This window comes from Cryptotermes secundus, unplaced genomic scaffold (assembly GCF_002891405.2).
Source record: "Cryptotermes secundus unplaced genomic scaffold, Csec_1.0 scaffold42, whole genome shotgun sequence".
NCBI classification, from domain to species: Eukaryota; Metazoa; Arthropoda; class Insecta; order Blattodea; family Kalotermitidae; genus Cryptotermes; species Cryptotermes secundus.
The window spans coordinates 304130-323914 of NW_019720161.1; the positions used below are offsets into that span (position 1 = coordinate 304130).

General features: G+C 42.3%; 1 protein-coding gene across 1 annotated transcript in view; it reads left to right on the top strand.

Annotated features, from left to right (window-relative positions):
- The first annotated feature begins 8127 nt into the window (after nucleotides 1–8127).
- LOC111866921 overlaps nucleotides 8128–19785 on the top strand; it is a 503991-nt gene continuing 492333 nt past the window's right edge. Inside the window, exon 1 of the mRNA XM_023856294.2 lies at nucleotides 8128–8649. Within this exon, the coding sequence (XP_023712062.1) occupies nucleotides 8575–8649 (75 nt within the window). The 5' untranslated portion in view covers nucleotides 8128–8574. The remainder of the gene's footprint in view (nucleotides 8650–19785) is intronic.

The window sequence follows — 19785 nt, forward strand, 5'->3', positions numbered from 1 at the left end:
TTTGTACTTCCCGCCAATTAGTATTGCGATGAACAAAAAACAAGGCGACGGGATGGGTGGAACGCGAGGAATAGGATAAAGGCGGGTATAAATTTTAGATAGGAAAACCTGAAGGAAATAGACCACTTGGAAGACCAAGGTGTAGATGGGACGGTAGTATTAGGAATGTCTTAAAGAAATAGGCTGGGAGAGCGTAAATAGACTCATTCGGCTCAAGATAGTGACCAGTGGGCAACTGTCATGGATACGGTAATGAACAGTCAGCCTGTATAAAATGCTGGCAATTTCTTGAATGGCTGAGCATCTGTTGGCTTATCAAGAAGGATTATCTATCTGGGATTGGTGGAATATGCGATTTTCAAACAAGATTCTGGATTTTAGAGCTTCCAATTAAATGATTTAGACAATGGCTGCGTAGGACTGGGATCAGTGTCCAGGTTTGTGTGGTGAACAATTTGTAATAAGGGCTAGAAAAGGGTATTTAGCATTCTGCCGATAGATGGCCCTGTTTATGCAGATGTTACTTCTGCTTTGTGGTGATGGCACCGAGTATAAGTGGGTTATATACCAACACATGTTAGGTGATTGCCGAGAGAAAGTTATATTAAGTAGTTAAAATTTTATCTCTTCAAATTCGTCTAATATACCAATTCAGTTCTACCTCACAGGAAACACATTACGTCTCCGCTACGAAGACCAACCGGATAATGCCGTTTAGGGAAACAGTCGCTGTTTATTGTGAGAAATATATGGAACACGCAAATAGTATAGAGATTCAGTTCGCACCTCACAGGAAACACATTACTTCTCCGCTACAGAGTCCAACCGGTTAATGCTGTTTAGAGAAAAAGTCGCTGTTTATTGTGCCAATCATACGGAACACACAAATACACTGTGTGATAAAAATGTGTAATTTCTTAATTTTAAAGCAGGCCGTCAACTACCTGTAAAAATCATTGTAGCTTAAATGATAGAACGATGTTCTAAACACAGAAACAATAATACGCAAAAAATATACGTGTATTTTGAATGCTCACTGGATCGCTGAGGTATTGCCGATCGGTGTGCAGAAATATAACCTTTCCCTCTAGCGTTCCTTTGTTGACATAATTTCTGACTCTCGACATATGACCTGCATTATTTTGAATTATCTTGACTTAATGAATTCGCGAATAAACTTTCTATCGTTTTCGTTCATGTATATATTTCATGCATAAATTGATCTTCATAAACATTCTTTTTATAATTCCATACTCCAAATTAATTACTTTTTGAGAGAATATTTCTGACAACTGTTTTTTTACGTATGCTTGCGATAATTGCGAGAGTGTCTGTGCGTGATTCATCGGGGGCATCCTCCAATCTATTCCTACACGCCGCCTCCTCAGTGGATGTCCTTGGTTCTTACACCAGCGCAGATCAAAGTCAAGGAGTCGCTCCCAAACAAAGACATCTCCGAAACTGGAAAATTAAAACAGAATGACGACATTAAAGGGTCTGAATTTACAAACATTACAGTTAAGATTTTGAATTTCAGAATTTTGCTCTTCGTCCAGGAATCAGAACAGAACGTAAGTATTTCGAAAACTGGATCTGTTTCCGTTCTGAGCTAAAATAGTTGTAAAACGCTTTCTCATTTATGTTCATTAGAAAGAATTAATTATGAAACTTTTTAACGAATTCGAGTAGGTGCTTTCAAAAGTTTTTGCCTGAGATACGGAAACATATCTAGTATCTGGAAAGTTATACTCTGTTCTGAGAGACGATGGACAAAGTATGGAAATTCGGGCATCCTATATAGTTCTTATTATATATTCAGAAATCTTCAGAATCTGTACAGTTAGGATCATTGGGTTTCTGGACTTTGTTCATTGTCAACTACTTTGGACAGCGTAAACGTTTCGGAAACTGAAATTGTTTCATTCCTCAGTTCCAGTCACCGGTTATTTCAAATGGAACTGAGTAGGTGCTTCTCCAACTTTTCACCTGAGGAAGGATGCATGTCTAGTTTCCGAAACAGCGGATTCTGTTCGAAATATTACATAATGGAAAAAGTCCAGAAACGAGTGACCCTAAGGAATCCTTGTATCACGTTTAAAAGCATTGTAAGGCCGTTTTGAACATGAATCACATTTATACATATCCGGCCTAGAAAACTTCTTCCTAGAGTAACAATTTCACGGTTTCCGTCACGCACACAGCGGTAGACAAACTTGCTGTCGTGGCAATTTGAATGTGTTTAAAAGGAAACAGAAGATCTTCAGCTAAGGCGATGTGTTTTCTATAAAATTGATTCACCCCTTGCAAGCTGCATGCTACAAATGCATTTAAAGTTTTTGTATGTTTGTATGTTACAAAGATAAAATCGCCCACAATCTAAGTGCGAATCAACAGAGAGCAGTAAGCTCTTACGTTTGTAGGATCAGTGTGAATGTGTTCAGTCGTCATAGACGAGATGCAATTAACAAGTTAACTAGTTAAAGAGTGAATTTATTCTAACTAATATATATATACAGATTCAGTCCGTACCTCACAGGAAACACATTACGTCTCCGCTACAAAACCCAACCGGTTAATGCTGTTTAGGGAAACAGTCGCTGTTTATTGTGAGAACTATATAGAACACACAAATAATATAGAGATTCAATCCGTACCTCACAAGAAACATATTACGTCTCCACTATAAAGCCCAACCGGTTAATGCTGTTTAGGGAAATAGTCGCTGCTTATTGCGAGAACCATGTGAAGTCAAAGTCAAAGTCACATTGCGACTGACGGTCAGTCAGTCTGTCTGTCTTGGTGTCGAGCTCCGACTGGGGCTCATGACCAGATTTTTTTCTTTATATGAAAGTTACCGGAACACATAAATAATATAGAGATTCAGTCCGTACTTCACAGGAGACACATTACGTCTCCGCTACAAAGCCCAACCGGTTAATGCTGTTTAGGGAAACAATAGCTGTTTATTGTGAGAACCATATGGAACACACAAATAATATATAGATTTAGTCCGTACCTCACAGGAAACACATTACGTCTCCTCTACAAAGCCCAACCGGTTAATGTCGTTTAAGGAAACAGTCGCTGTTTATTGTGAGAACCATACGGAACACACAAATAATATGGAGATTCAGTCCGTACCTCAGAAGAAACTCATTGTCTCCGCTACAAAGCCCAACCGGTTAATGCTTTTTAGGGTAACAGTCGCTGTTTATTGTGAGAACCATACGGAACACAGAGATACACTCTGTCAAGTTGAATGTTGTTTCTCGTATTTAGGAAGTATAATGATAGTCCCGACCGTAATCAGAAACTCCGTTATTTCTCCTGAAAGCCTTGACCAATTTTTAGCTAATACCCACATTAACTCTTACATATACGGGTGTGCTGGTGGGAACTACTGTTAGGCCTTAATTCAAGAACAACCGGCGTGTCCGTTTACTGTATGAAGAGCAGTATGACCCTAATAAGTGACATAACAGTGCCACGACGTCCGCCAATATGGGCTGTAAGTGTTGTAAAAATGCAAATATGCCGAATTATTACAAGTAATGACAGAATATGTGAACGGAGACGTTCATGGGGGTAGGCCTAGGCCCACTGGGGCTGTAGTGCCAAGGAAAAAAAAAGACAGAATATTAAGGAATCTTCAGTAATAATTTGATGTTATATACGTCACAAAGTGAGAGAAATGTTATACATATTTGGTTCTCTCTTCAATACAGGATTTTTCGTAGTTTTTTGTCAGTCCCTGCAGGAAACTTCAGAAATAATACGTAAAATAAGACCATGACAGCTTCTTTGCACATCTTCTCCAATTAATTATGTACCATAATTCGACCATTACTCATAACCAGGGCCCGGATTTTGATGACTTGAAAATATTTTAAAAATGACCTATAAAATGACCGAAAAAATCCAGAAAAATTACCTAAAGTATGACCCAAAAATGTAATATGCAGGGCCCGGATTTTAATGACCTGAAAATATTAAAAAAAGACCTATAAAATGACCGAAAAAATTCAGAAAAATAACCTAAAGGAGAAAAAAAAGAACACTTCGCTTCCACGTTATTCTCATTTAAGAAAACACATGAAGAAAAATTCCCTAAAATGGCCAAAAATGACAAGAAATACCCTTAAAAGCAAAAAAAATTACTAAAAGTTACCCCCAAAATGAAAAAATGACCTTCAACCTAAAAATGTCAAAAAATGACAAAAAAACTTATAAAATTTACATTTCTGTAACCAGCAGCTCATATCCGAGATTTATATATTTAAGAGCATCGCATAGGATACAAGAAAAAAAAAGATGACATGTCATCAAAATCCGGGCCCTGCTCATAACGTTATATAAACTACAAATAAATAAATAAATACTCCTTGGTCTGTAGTCCGCAAGCAAACTATACCGACCGAGCGACCGCTGCTTGTTGGCGAAGTTAGTGCCAATTTTTGAGGATAGAGGGATGTCACGTGGTCAGCGCAACGGATCCCCACGGTCGTTAATCTCGGTGTTCTAGACCGGAGCCTATATTTCCTTGAAATAGCTCATCAATTCTCCTCACAAGGCTGAGTGGATCCACTAGTTCTCATAAAATCTGGTAGCGACCGGAATCGCACCCGGGACCTCTGGAACTGTATCCAGGAACTCTGACCATTAGACCACAGCGGCGAATAAAACTCACAGATCGGATCCGATCCCAAATTACGTCACATGGGATTTGCTGTCGACACGGTTTTTCTCCTAAAATTTCGGTCTCCCCTGCCAATTCTCACTCCAAAAACCGTTTTATATTCATTGATCATATAGTATTCTGGATACTCAAAACAGCGTCAAATAACCCAATTCTCATATAGAAACCGCATACTAAAGATACTAGGTATAAGGGAAAAGAAATGTGGCTTCGTGTACGTACTTTCAAGAGTAAGTTCAGCAGAGAAAAGAAAGCTGTTGATTCTTAACCCTGATTAATAATAATAATACAATGAAGTGTGTAGTTCATATCTTCCTTTACTCATGATTCTATCAGCTTGTCTTCATGTGTGGTCTAACTACTTTCATCGGAGGGCTCCATTTTTAGTCTAGTATAATGAGCAAAACCTTCGTAACTCTGGTCTGTTATATCACTCAACTCTTCTCCTTTAAACTCGCATATCAAGCCTCTGTCTTCTTTACGAGGATTGAATCCTTATAGAATCCTTCCATTCAGGTCTTCGTGTATGGGGCTTCAGACCTGACCTGGTGTTTGACTGGTTACAGAGTATGGAACTTCGTATTCAGCAGTGATAGCATGTCCGCCTATGATTAGAATTCAGTATTTGAGGGCATTTTTCTTTGCCAAATAAAGAACATTGTACATTATCTTCAATTTCAATTTTAGAATTTTTTACTCGCAATTTTGATATGGTACTAATTACGAATTAGTTGATCATACACAATAATATGGGGCACGCGGTAGCGTAGTTGGATGAGGCACTATGCTACATACCAGGAGGTTTCGTGTTCAATTCCCAATGAGGTCACTTAATTTTTCAATTGACCTAATCCTTCCAGCTGCACTATGGCCCTGGGGTCGATTCAGCCTCTAACAGAAATGGGTACCAGGAATCGTCCCGGGGGGGTAAAGGGCGGCGGGTGTGTAAGGCTGACAGCCTCACAGCCATCTATGAACCGATTGTCTAGAAATTATGGGAGCGTCGACGTCTCACAACGCCTCCACGGCCTGTTGCAGGGATAGCTTCACCTATTTTTACACAATAATATAAATAAGAGTGTAAAGGGTTACATTTACTTCGGTAAAGAAATGGGTGTGGGTGTGAGGGTTTAGTGAACGCTGTAATGGGAGCGGTCTTTCTAAACGTCTTGGAACTACTGGGCTACAGAGCGTAGTTCATCAATTGCGCTTAACCCTTTGAAAGCCATGGTTATTTTCTGTACAACCCGCTTTAACATAACGAATACTCTACATTCTGCCTAGACACAGAGTGTATTTATGTGTTCCGTACGGTTCTAACAATAAACAGCGACTGTTTCCCTAAACAGCATTAACCGGATGGTCATTGTAATGGAGAAGTAGTGTGTATATTACGAGGTAAAGTAGAGGGCTCTACTTGCTTAGCTTGTTCTTCGACCCTGAAGATAGGTCCGCTACTTCTCTCCGAAACGCCTGCAAACTTCTACCAGATTACACAGCGTCACATCCCAGAAGATTCAAAGTACTGATTGTCGGATCTGAGGTTATGACCCCGGTGATTATGAAGAGCACGGACATCGGGGATGTGACATCGTGTAGTCTTGTAGTGCTTTTTGTTTCATTAACGTATATTTCACCCTGATGACGGAGGCAGTACGCTTATCTAAAACATCAGTGAATTTTACGGGACTACACGGCGTTATATCGCAGAATTTGGTACCTTTCGAAGTACTGATTTCTGTAAGAGGTTAGTGAAAATTTAGTGAAACATTTAAAGTATTTTCCGTCTTCCTTCCGTTTGGGGAAAGCTATATGTGGTAAAATGACTAAAGAATGCTTCTGGATTCGAACTCATAACACTTTAATTGGATTAGAGTTTTCTGTTGACATTAACACACGGCCTTTTCGTACTCCGTCCTAGACCTTCATATTGTTTGTATGCCAACCGAAAGTAGGTTTCCTTGTAACCTATTATAAGACGTTTGGATAGCCCTCAGTGACCTTCCACAAGAAGTTGTATAGAACTCCATAATGTCACTCGACAGCTCTTGCGAGAAAGAATCTCGTCGGTTCATAACGTAATTTCATTTACCACTGTGGTCTAGTGGTCAGAGTTCCTGGCTACAGATCCAGAGGTCCCGGGTTCGATTTTCTGAGATGTAGTGGGTCTGGAACAGAGTCTACTCAGCCTCGCGAGGATAATTGAGGAGCTATTTCAAGGAAACAGCGGCTCCGGTCTGGAAAACAGAAATTAACGGCCGTGGGGATTCGTTGTGCTGACCACGCGACACCCTCTATCCGCTAAAGCTGGCTAAACTTCGCAGACTAAAGCGGCGGTCGCTCGGTCGGTATAGTTCGCTTGCGGACTAAAACCAAGGAGTTTTTTGTTTTGTTTTTTATGCATGTGTGTATAGACCTAACAGAACACAATTCATGACTATTTGTACGTGTTATCTGACTATGTATGTGGTGTCGTTCTCACGCCTTCGTAGTATTAACGAGCCTACTTACGTGTTAGGGAGCAGAGACTAGTCTGCGGATTTGCTACCGAGGAATCTGGATTCGGTTCCCGGCAGTTCCCCCAGAGCGTCCAGGCTGACTCTGGGGTCCAGCCAGCCTCCTATCCAATGGGCACTGGTGACTGTTTCCGCGGGATTAAAGCGAGGTAAAGGTTAAGAATGAGTGGAACTATACCTCCACTGCCCTATAGGTTGTAATGGCGTAAAATAAGCTATCCCTGTAACAGGCCGTGGAGGCCCATAGGGTCGTGAGACGTCGAGGTTCCCACATTTTCTAGACAGTCGGCTCGAAGTTGGCGGTGAGGTTGTCAGTCTTACTCCCCGGCCGCCCGCTGCCCCCCAGGAGGATTCCTGGTACTCATTTATGTTAGCGGCTGAGTCGACCCCAGGGCCATAGTGCGGCAGGAAGGATTAGGTCAATTGAAAAATCCAATGACCTGATCGGGAATCTAACACGCGACCTTCCGGCTTGTAGCATAGTGCTTTAGTCAACTACGCTACCGCGCGCCGTTATCATGGCGTATTACTTAATTAATAAAGTTAGTACGAGTAGTTTAGTGAGCTATCATTGCAATGGTCGAAACTGCTATCTCTAGGATGTAGTTGCGGTTTAACTAGTTATTTGAAATAAGAACAGAGAACAAGATTAAGATATGAAAAGGATAAAGAAAAGGATGATGGGGATGAAGGAAGAAGCGAGAAATGATTCCCCGTTACGTTTCGTGGGGCTTCTGCTGCAAGCGAAGTTAAGATCGCAGTGATAGCGAATGTTAGGTCTGTGATGCCGCTTGCGGATGTTTCGCGGCTTCTGATAGGAAGTGGCTGTCTCTGAGCGACTGTCGCCACGTGCATAAGCCGACCAACCGCAGCTCACGGCTCGGAGTAACAGAGACACTGTCGCTTGCACGTTCATTCCAGTAGCGCACCGCAGAAGGAACGCGGTGGCGAAAGCAGTCCGCTGATGGAGCCTTTTTGCTTGATGGAGTGAGTGTTTAACCGGTGATACCTGTTGTTTTGTGTTTCTGATAATCTGATGTGATTTTGGTTCATGTTGGACGCTTGACAGAAACTGTGTGTGGCAAGATGTAGATAAAGATGTGTTTGGTTCGTGTCTGAAATGGTTCGGACCGGTTCGGTTGTATGTGGAATGAGATGGGACGTAACTTCTAGTTGATCATTGTTTACTCTTTGGTGTTCATGATTACATAATATTTCTTTCTCATTTAAATGTGCGAATATCGCAATTGTGAAGTGTACTTATGTGCGTCATAACCTAAAAAGGACAAATATTTTCCATGCATAATTTTCGAAAAGCAAGTTTCTTAATGCTGTGTATGAGCGGTGTATAATCAACCAAACATGGCTTACGTAATTTGGCGCGTGTTTATGAAGAAGTACGCCAAAATACGTCTTGGAATACGACGCAATGCTCCGGTAAGTAATTCTGACTATGATAATTTAATGTAAATTTTCCATATGTCAGTGTGTTATTCGTGAACGATATACTAGTATACGCATTAAAAGCCCAGTGATTACTGTATGTGGCACACCTGCTTTGATCAGGGATAGAAGTCGCTGTTCAGAATGGGGCTCACACTCCTCGACCTATCGATAAGCCCCCGAAGAATATGCAGCATGTATTACGGGAATTGTTCCTGCTTGTATCGTTGTTGGGAAATGTAGTCATGACGACTTAAGGCACTGGAAACAGCGTCCTCAAAATGAGATAAAAGGTAAAGTTCCCCCCGTGCGTAATGAAGCTACATTCCGTGAAGACGTATGGGGGAATGGAGGTATAGATCCTCCATTTTTTTTTAGCTCGGCACTAGATGGAGATGAGTTGTCAGCAGCACGCCCATACCGCATTACCCCTGTGGAAAGAACCCACGGTACAAATGAGGCGCTCTGGAATCAAATAGACAGCGGCTATACGCGTGTTTACCCCCCATTTCCAGCCCTAGTTTTACTATCTAAAAAGTTCGCAATTTTCCCACAGATGACAGGTCTGTTTATGTGTTTTGTATGATTCACACAATAAACAACAAATGTGTCCCCATTATACGCTTGCCCCTTTTTGATGGCTACGGGATTTTCTGAGAGGTAGAAGCTGATTTCGTTGAACATTGTTCGAATGAATCAGGGAACCATCAAAGTCGGGAAGTAGTGCTTTCTCTCACTACTCTACCCCCCCCCCGCCCCAAACTCACTCACTCTCTCTCTCTCTCTCTTCATATTTCAAAGAGTTAATTGTAAGAGTTAATGTGTAATTGTAAAGGTAAGATTAAGTTGCCCCTGTGCTTAACTAATTAAGTATTACGCCATGAAGGCGTATGGGGGAGTGGATGTATAGATCCACATTTTCTTGACCTCGGCACTAGTTGGAGGTGAATTGTCAGCTTCACGCCCTGGTCGTTTTACCCCAGAGGAAAGAGTCCCCAGTACCCATTGTATAGGAGGTTGTGTGGACTCTAGAGCCGGTCTGGGGGACATTGAAAAGTGAAACTTCTTGCCCCACCGGGACTCGAACTCAGACTCCTCGAGCCCGTAGCCAGTCTCTATACCGACTGAGCTATCGTGGCCCCCATGTATAAAAGTACAGCAGCGAAACACGGTAATAGTACAGGGAATAAACGCAACCCGAACTACAGCAATCTATGTAAGCTTGACAGGTGACATCAGCATTTTTGTCCTGTTCGGTTCTTCACCGTGAGGCTACACAAGGCGGGATGGTTCATGGACAGTAGCGGACGGTTTCAATGCGAAGTAATATTCAAGAACGAACATAGGATAACTCAGTTGGTATCGCGACTGGCTGGATGACTGAGGGGTCGGAGTTCGAGTCCCGTAGGGTCAAGAATTATCTCTCCTCCATGTCGTTCAGACCGGCTCTGGGGTCCACCCAACCTCCTATACAAATGGTATCGGAGGTAAAGCGGCCGTTCCGTGAAGCTGACCACTCACCTCCAACTAGTGCCGAGGTCAAGAAAATGTGGATTATACATCCACTCCCCATACGCCTTCATGGCGTAGTACTTAATTAGTTAAACACTGGGACAACCTTACCGTTTTATATAGGTTCTGCTCTTGAATACACGCTGCTTGCATCTGCAGAGCGTGTGTGCAACTGGCGACAGCAGGAGCCTAGCAACCAGGGTGACATTGAGTGGAGTTCCACGAAGACACAAGAAGTTAACTGCTGCTGTTGGCTACCGATTACCGCTGGATGACGTTTAAGGACTTCGTGACAAAGATTACTGTCCCGTTTCCCCTGGCTGCATTTGATTTCAGTTTAGGGAGATGATGCTAATATCCAGGTTCTGACAAATTGCTGTGTTTTTTTTATTGCTAGTGGGGTGGGACTAAGTCCCTTGTACTGCGGCCACTTCTGGCCTATTGTACCAGCCCCAGATGATAGGTGAGGGTCATTGTGGAGCAGTTGGTGGACTGAAGATTGGAAGGGGAAACCGAAATACTCGGAGAAAACCTGCCCCAGCGCCACTTTGTCCACCACAAATCCCACTTGACCAGACCCCGGGACATATCTGCTGTAACTTCCAGCCAGTGGTGCTTGGAGTCAACATGTTAACCTGCTCCTTCTCTTCTTCTAACCGATTCTGTTTGTTTTCTGTAATTGGATGTCCCACATTTTGCTGTAGGGCATATGAAGACTAGCCACATAACTGACCCCATGGAGATGAGTCCGTCTTGAGACGCTAACAGTGACTCATTTAATCAAGGAAAAACCAGTCTTTTATGGAACCCGAAGGTTCATTACCATGTTCACTAAAGCCCGCCTTAAATAACTCCATGGACCAGTCCTTGAGAAGCTAATAGTTGCGCGGTCACTCAATAAATACCCAGTATTTTATGGAACTCAAATGTTCATTACCGTTTTCACAGGAGCCCGCATGAAGTAACTACAAGGAGGAGAGAATTATTGAGAAGCTAGCAGTCGCTTTGCTATTCAAGGAATACCCTGAGTTTTATGTAACCCGGAGGTTCATTACCGTGTTCACAAGAGCCCCACTTAACTAACTGCATGGACCAGTCCTTGAGAAGCTAATAGTCGTTCAGTCACTTAACAAATACCAAATATTTTATGGAATCCGGAAGTTCATTACCGTGTTCACAAGAAGCCTCCTTAACCAGCTCTATGGAGCTGGGCCCTTCTTGAGAAGCTAACAGTCACTCAGCTACTCAAGAAATATCTCGCCTCTCATGGAATCCGAAGGTTCATTACCGTGTTCACAAGAGCCCGCAGCTCATTTTTTCCTGAGCCAGATTAATCCAGTCCATACCCTCCCACTGATTCGCTGTATGAGGGGGTTAGTAAGGATAATGTAGGATTCGGTAGGTTGTGTTACATGCTTGCAGTTTACTTAACGACTCACTCTGTATATCGTCAAGTTATTGAATATTGAGCTGAAAGGGTGTGGAAGTGAATAATCATGGTCTAATTGAAGATATTAGCCAGCAAGTACATGGAAGGAGCGAGTAAACCACGAAATCCCTCAGTCAGGATAGTCGATGTGGCGACTGAGCCTCGAACCCGTTACCCCCAGAATAACAAGTGTGAATCGTCAGCACTTCGCGCCATTTGTTTCTAGGAAAGCTGTGGTTATGATCGCAGTTTAGTTTATACCGTGTATTGAGAACAGGGATCACCAGGAAACCAAGAGATCCGTAAACTCCGTCTAAGAACAATTATCTTAGAGAGAAAGTAAGAGCTACAACATACAGGGTGATTCTAATGTATTGTCGAGGTTTCTGTGGCCTCTAATTTTCTAACCTTGCGTGCCACGAAAGGTGCCCAGGTTGAATTACAGACAATAAAACTTATTAAGTTACACTTTAATATTCCATAAGAAGTTTTATTTTATTTCATCAGATTTGAAAATTATAGGCCACGGAAACCCCGGCAATAATTTAGAGTCATCCTGTATAACGTCAAAACTACTGCTGTCTTCAGGGATATGGCGTCGAGTAGTCTAGTACAGCAGTACCAGGAACCTCAGCTCAGCTTGCATTCAGCTTTTTTTATTGCTTGGCTTACAGTGCGACCCTGAAACTGGAGACAGTACGTTCCTCCGATACATCGGTAAACTTGTACAGGACTATACGACGTCACGACCCAGAACATAACACTCTTCGTTCCTACTGCCGTGAGAATCTCGAATTTTACCTCTAATTTAGTTCTGTCCATGGTAGAAACTCTTCAGTAATCAGTTCAGTTTTGATAAGTCTGCTCTTGTTGGTTTTAAAATATGCAGCTTTCTTTTTTATTCTGGTACTATAATAGTACATTGCTAGTGACGGGGTGCACCGTCGCGCAGTTGGTGAGGCACTATGTTACCAGTCGGAAGGTCGTGAGTTCGAGACCTGATGACGTGGATTTTTTTCTTCAGTTCATCTAATCCTTCCAGCCGCACTCTGACCCTGAGGTCGACTCAGCCTCTAACAGAAATGAGTACCAGGAATCTTCCTGAGGTAAAGGGCGGCCGGCGCATAAGGCTGACAACCTCACCGTCATGTGTTAGCCGACTGTCTAGAAAATATAGGAGCCTCGACTTCTCACAACCCTGTGGGCCTTCACGGCATGTTACAGGGATAGCTTTACCTTTTTTAACAACCCCAAAATTGTTCTTCGCTCAGTGGTAATGATTTTGCCAGTATAATATTCTAGGATGTTATTATACTAACCGAAGTTAGAGTAGAGCCAGGATAGCTCACTCGACGGGCTACGAGCTGGACTAACCGGGTTCAATTTCCGGCAATGCAAGATTTTTCCCGTTTCCACAGCGTCCAGACTGACTCTTGGGTCCACCCAGCCTCCTATCCGGTGGGTACCAGGGGCTCTTTCCCGGGGATAAGCTCACTACTCACCTCCATCTAGTGCCGAGGTCAAGAAAGCTGGAGCTATAACTCCACTCTTTATGTTTTCATGGCATAGTGCTTAAATATTTAAGCACAGGAACAACTTTACCTTAATATTGTTAGGATGATGGAATCAATGAGGAAGAAATGGGCGGTGTATTTAGCATGCATGAGAAAGATCGGAATTTCGTAAAAGTTTTGGTAAAGAAACCCAAAGTGAAGAGTCCATTTGGAAGAACTAAGTTTAGATGCAAAAATTATGGATATTTAATAAATAGGCAAAGGGGGGTTGGATTGGATTGGCTCAGACCTGGGACCACCCACCAGACGACCTGTTCCTGTATGGGAGGACATGCGCATGGCGTCGGAAGCAGGCGAATGCTCTTGAAGAAGAATTGGGACTAGCGGGAGTGGAGCTGTTGTGAATACGGAAATGAACCAACTGTCAGCTTCTGAACAAGAACGTCATTAGTTATATGAAGCAGAAATCGTTGGCTGACCTCTCAGTGTTACGTTGTGAGTTTACTGCACTGTTGGCTGTTGCTTAAAGGTTATGAGGGGAAATTTCACATTCCTTATCTGGAGCTCCGCCAATTATCTCACAAGGACAAGTTCTGTTTTCGCCGTGAAGGTAAACGATGCTAAACTCTTATTATAAATGGCCCGTTGAATTTAACGTTGTGCTGATTTGAGCGGATCTTGACCAGACTTCGTCCGTCGAGTTAGTGACTTTGTACTCCTCTTTCAGAGTCATGACTTCCGGTTTATAATGTCATTACGGGTATCGGATCTCCTGGCTGTGGTATATCGTGGTTTTGTTCAGTTCCTCCAGATCTGCCACCGTTTCCTTCCACATCCTTTCCAGTTCATTATTTTCTGAGCCTGTCATTCAACACAGGAGACTGAACTCGGGTAATGCTCGGTACCATTCAGTTCAGAACCTTTTGATTTCTCGTCTGCTGCCTAGAAACGTAAAAATTAGAATACACAAAACTATAATTTTGCCTGTGGTTCTGTATGGGTATGAAACTTGGTCTCTGACATTAAAGGAGGAATAGACTGAGGGTTTTGGGAACAGGGTGTTGAGAATATTTGGAACGAAGAGAGACGAAATGACAGGAGGTTGGAGAAAACTGCACAATGAGGAGTTTCATAGCTTGTACTCTTCTCCAAGTATAATTAGAATGATCAGGTCAGGGAGGATGAGATGGACATGGCTTATAGCACGCCTGGGAGAGTAGAGTAATGCATATAGGATATTGATGGGAAAGCCAGAAGGAAAGAGACCACTGGGAAGACCAAGGCGTAGGTGGGTGGACAATATTAAAATGAATCTTAGAGAGAGATGATGGGATGGTATGGATTGGATCGATCTGGCTGAGGATAGGAACCAGTGGAAGGTTCTTGTGAACACAATAATGAACATTCGGGTTCCATAAAATGCTGGGAAGTTCTTGAGTAGCTGCAGAAATGGCAGCTTCTCAAGAAGGGCTCAGCTCCATGAAGTTAGTTTTAGTTCATCATTCGGCACAGGAGACTCCGAATTGTTGACGTCATCCTTAAATAAACCGTAATTAAAGAGTAAATAGAACTATTATGAAGATAATGTCTTCTGTGATGTGACGTCATATAATCTTGTAGGAAGTTACCGACGTTTCGGAGGGACCTGATACCTCAGTCTTCTATTCTTAACGAAGCTTCCATTGTTCAGACTATACAGGATCTGCCCATTTCAAGGTAGAATTTTCTATTCTGAAGATGGAAGCAATAAGTTCCTCTGGAATATTAAATTTCTACCAGACTACACTGCGTCTATTCAGAAGAGAGTAATCTTCATATTTAGCCCCGTGACAACGACGAATCTCAAATAGTTTATGTGTGTATATCACAGTAGTAGGTTGCTATTGGCTGTTTGTCGTCTGTTTACTGACACAGTAATTCCCAAGAGCATATGTCATAGCTTTTTATTGGCCAATCGCAGCCCGAGTACTCGAGTGTTCTATGTCCATCTATACCAGATTTTGGAGAAACTGGGTTTGAAGTTAAGGGATCAGTCACAGTTTAAATGTTACTTAGAACAAAACACGTTCTGAAATCTCCCACTTGCAAGTAGTGTAAAGCTATGGAAGTGTGTGGAGATAGTGCAACGCAGTACGGAGACTCAGAAAAGTACATTATCTTATTTCTCCCGAAGGTGGAGATAGAACACTCCAGTACTCAGGTGACGAAACGTGTTGTGTGACGTTACAGCATTTACAAGCAGGTAACTTAAGACAAGCTAAGCAAATAGTGGTGTTTCTCCTGAATTATTTCAGTCATCATTCACATAATCGATTATTTGCTTATTTTCGTCATCAGTAGCTAATATTTAGTTATGACAGACCTTTTAAAGGTTACTTTTCAACATTGCGTCACAAGGTAAATAGTAGGCATATTTTTAAAAGGATTGTAAAAAGCATTACCTGTAAGTATTCACGTAATACTTACTTACGTACAGGTGTCATGTTGACATGTGGGTACCCTGTATCCTACATCGGAGCCTCGTGTAATTAATACGAACAGCAAAAGCTGTGTCGTAGGCAAGGTCTCTGGTCTCTGATGTAGTAGCCTCCAGTTCTGTTCTTGGTCACAAAGTGAGATTCATGACGGACGAACTTGCTGTAGAATTGGCTTCTGGGTTGTACCCCATGTACTCGTAGTTCCGAGAGAGTCAGCATTTTCGGAGGAACACGCATGCCTCCGGGGCACGCGGTGGCGTAGTTGGTTGAGGGGCCATGCTACAAGCCGGAAGGTCGCGGGTTCAGGTCCCGATGAGGTCATTGGATTTTTTTCAATTGACTAATCCTTCCAGCCGCGCTATGGCCCTGGGGTTCACTCACCGTCTAACAGAAATGTATACCAAGAATTAATTAAACAGTTTTCCTGGGGAGTAAAGCGCGGCCGGCACGTAAGGCTGACAACCTTACCGCCATCTTTGAGCCGATTGTCTAGATAATGTAGGACCCTCAACGTCTCACAACCCTATGGGCCTTCATGGCCTGGTACAGGGATAGCTTTACTATTTTTACACGCATGCTTCCGTCTTCACGGTAGGATGACATCAAGAAACAGGCCGCTTGCTTTACTCTGCTTTGTATTTCCTTCTTGCGCGTTTCTTGCTAGGCATATTATTCTACCCTGAAGATTGAAGCAGTATGTTACTCCGAAACATCGGTCTCCAAACTACACGGCGTTACAACCCAGAAGACAGTACTGCCCGTGGTTACAACCGTGAAGACCTCAAATCCAATGGAACAGATTTCTCTTCGAGTGTTTCCCCTGCTAATCGACATTCCACCATTGATCTTTACTGATCTATCACCGCCCTCTAAGTACGCGGCAGCTCGTTCCGCGCATGCACGTAATGAATGAAACAGATCCGGTGTCCGAAACGTTCGTCAAGAATGGTGGAGCTGTACCACCATTCCATACGTCTTCATGTCGTAGTGCTTATTTAATTAAGCACAAGGACAAGTTACCTTTGCCTTACGTTCGAAAGGGAAATCAACGACGGCAAACACAAGTCCAAAGTAGTCGTAATAATTGTCACGTCATCAGCAGAGGCATTTTGAATTAGCATAAAGGGAGTTTAGTTTGCAAGTAATTGCTGAAATTTGGATCGGTTTGCACTTGACTAATTCGCGACTAGTTCAGCTGCGTGAGGTTATCCAACTGAGCGTTCGCTGCCGCCCACATAGCGCCACCTGGGTCGTGGTTGAGTCATCAGCCAGTCAAGGTTACCTACCCACTCACAATGGCGGTCATTATTTTCCAGAGAACTCCCGTAACGGCAAGAAATCTTCACCATATACATAAAACGGTAATGTAATGGTGAGATGAATATTTTAAAATCGTGTAATTTCGAATTACCACAGCAATGAATTGTCGAGTGTTAACATGTTGTATCAACGTAGTATGTCACGAACGAGCTAGTAGTGTTTTGTTCCATTGTATCGTTTCTGTTTTATGAATATTGATAATATTCTAATATGGCTATGTGAAATGTAGTATACCGTATTAAGGGAACGGTTTACAGTTTACTATTTCTGTCTGTTATTCATGGGAGATGACGTTAAACTTCGGCCTCGACGTATCAGTCAGTAAAATTTAGGACTGGAAAGGGCTACGGGAGAAAGGAGGAGAGGTTAATAGTAGGAAAGCTTATATAACAAATGGTGAGACTTCCGGTTGAATTCTCAAGCGGTTATCGCACTTATGTACTGTACTGTTCTATCATAGTAAACCCATAAACAGCGGCCTCCGTAGTCTAGGGGTAACGTTCCCACCTCATGACTCGAGGTACGCGAGTTCAAACCCGGCGGAGATCGTCGAATTTTTAAGGACGGAAAAATTCAGGGAACAAGTCCTCCGGGAGGGACTTTAAGCCGTGTCCCGTGTCGTAGATTTACGGCACGTAAAAGTATCTCATGTCTCTAGGAGACCTCTGAGCTAAATTAGGCAACAATTTCCCGCCCAAGTAGTTTCCAATGCCTCTGGTAGGTGGGGGAAGTATCAAGGTACCGAGGGCCGACCTCGTTGGCTCAACGGGGTAGGGTATGGAGACTGGTAGAATATCAAAGGGGGACGTACAGTAGATCAACAACTGGTTGCGGTGCATGGGAAACCCACCCCCTCCAATAATAATAATAATTCAATTCAATTCAATTCATGTTTATTTACGTGCAAAAACTTAACAGCACAGTGGCCAATTACAAAGTTAGCACGAGTATATAAGGTACAGAAAATAATGAAAACAAAATACAAATATGACAAATAAATCTGTGAGCATTAATCTAAAGAAGACTTAAATATATACATATATTTATGAATTATTACGAGTGTTGCTAATACTATTAGTAACTAAATACTATGATAAGACAATTGAGAGTGATAACATTTATAACAAGTCAATAAATTAAAACCAATTACATTAGAAAATTAACGTTAGCCGAGGTACACACATTTGTAGTTAATGAAAACACTAATCCAGTGGCACCGTAAAAGGTTTGGTACATGCTTGTAAAATATGATTCAGAGAAACCGCTCCGTCTGCAAATATGTCAAGATCTTTACCCACCACGTTGGTAGCAAGGGCGCACCGAGAANACTTTCTTCATAGTCATCGCCGTGAAAACCTCAAAACTTACATATTCCATGACTGTTTCCGTCTGTGTGTCTCTAAACTGTCGCACCCAAATTCGCCCTGACATTGAAGGGTACATATTATAAACTGGTGTTATATTGAAATGTTTTCTATAAAGTTTATTTATCAATTTCTGAAGATTTGCTCAGTAGTTGATGTATTTTTTCATTATTTCATTCACGAATGGTAATCGTTGTGCCCATCGGGGGCATCGCCGATGCTTTTTCCGGGAGGTGGGGTGAGACAGCCAGAAATCGTGCTTATAAACTTACCTTAAGTCATTTAAGACCATATTCACTGGTCGCGCTGTATAGAGGATAACTTCTCAGACTGTTTCGACCCTCCTGGTGGGTCGCGATCAACATTAAAGGGGACATTGAGTTCTCAAAGCTCATAATAGTTTTATGTATATAGATTATTAGTAGTATTATTATTATTTTTACTGCAATTGGGTGTTCACCCGGTGGCAGTAGAACTTACACTTACACTTGTTTAAAATATAGTTGTACCAACAGTTCTGAGAAGTCAGCAAGTTTTAATATAGACCAAAGTGTCTGCGGAAAGTTTAGCTCCAGACGACGAAACATTTCGCGAATTTTTTCGTGACTGTACAGGAACATTTTATAGCTTACTGTGGGTGTATAGAGGCTGTAAAGCTATTTAGCTTCCTGCTGTCACCGTTCGTCATGGTGGAGGGGGGGATGAGGAGTCGCATAAATGTATATATTATTTTTAGGAGGTCACATTGTCCCAAAGTTTTCGAACCCCAGCCATAGGGCATCAGGATAGAAGAAGAATATTTTAAAAGCAATTTTAATATTGCTATCAGTAATTTGTATGTATTACTTCTTTGAATTTTGATTCTGACCCAAAATCCAAGGGAGGCCGGTGCTTGCCTTCCACACCCCCTTTCGCTGGTAGCCGTGGTTCCTACGCGAGTATTTCCAAAGAAGTGCTTACAAAGGTATGGTTGTCTGTAGTGAATTTTACTTTTGAGCCACGCCTCGCTGTGATAATTAGAATAGAATTGTTACTGAAGTGGCCAAGGAATCATGGAATATAGCGTGGGACGCCACACGAGAGAAACCTTGCAGAAACGTAGTGCCTACGCTAATGTTTCCCAGTTTATGCTAAGTCTAAACGCTTCTAATTATGGCGTGTTATAATAAAAATAATCACAGGCAGTCCCCATTTTTGCGAATAGTTAACGTTGCCGGAGAGATTTCATAATCAGATTCGCAATTTCCCATAGGCACAGTAACATAATTGCGTGCTACATTTCTTAACGAACCCCCACGAATTACCCCGCCCAAGTAATGGAAATAATCAAGTTTATTGCTTGAAACGAAACATACAGACGTCGGAAACAAACAAGCCATTGAATATCATTACAAAAAAACTCCGTCGCCTGTAGTCCACAAGCGAACTATACCGACCGAGCAACCGCCGCTTGTCAGCGAAGTTAGTGCCAACTTTAGCGGATAGAGGGTGTCGCGTGGTCAGCGCAACGGATC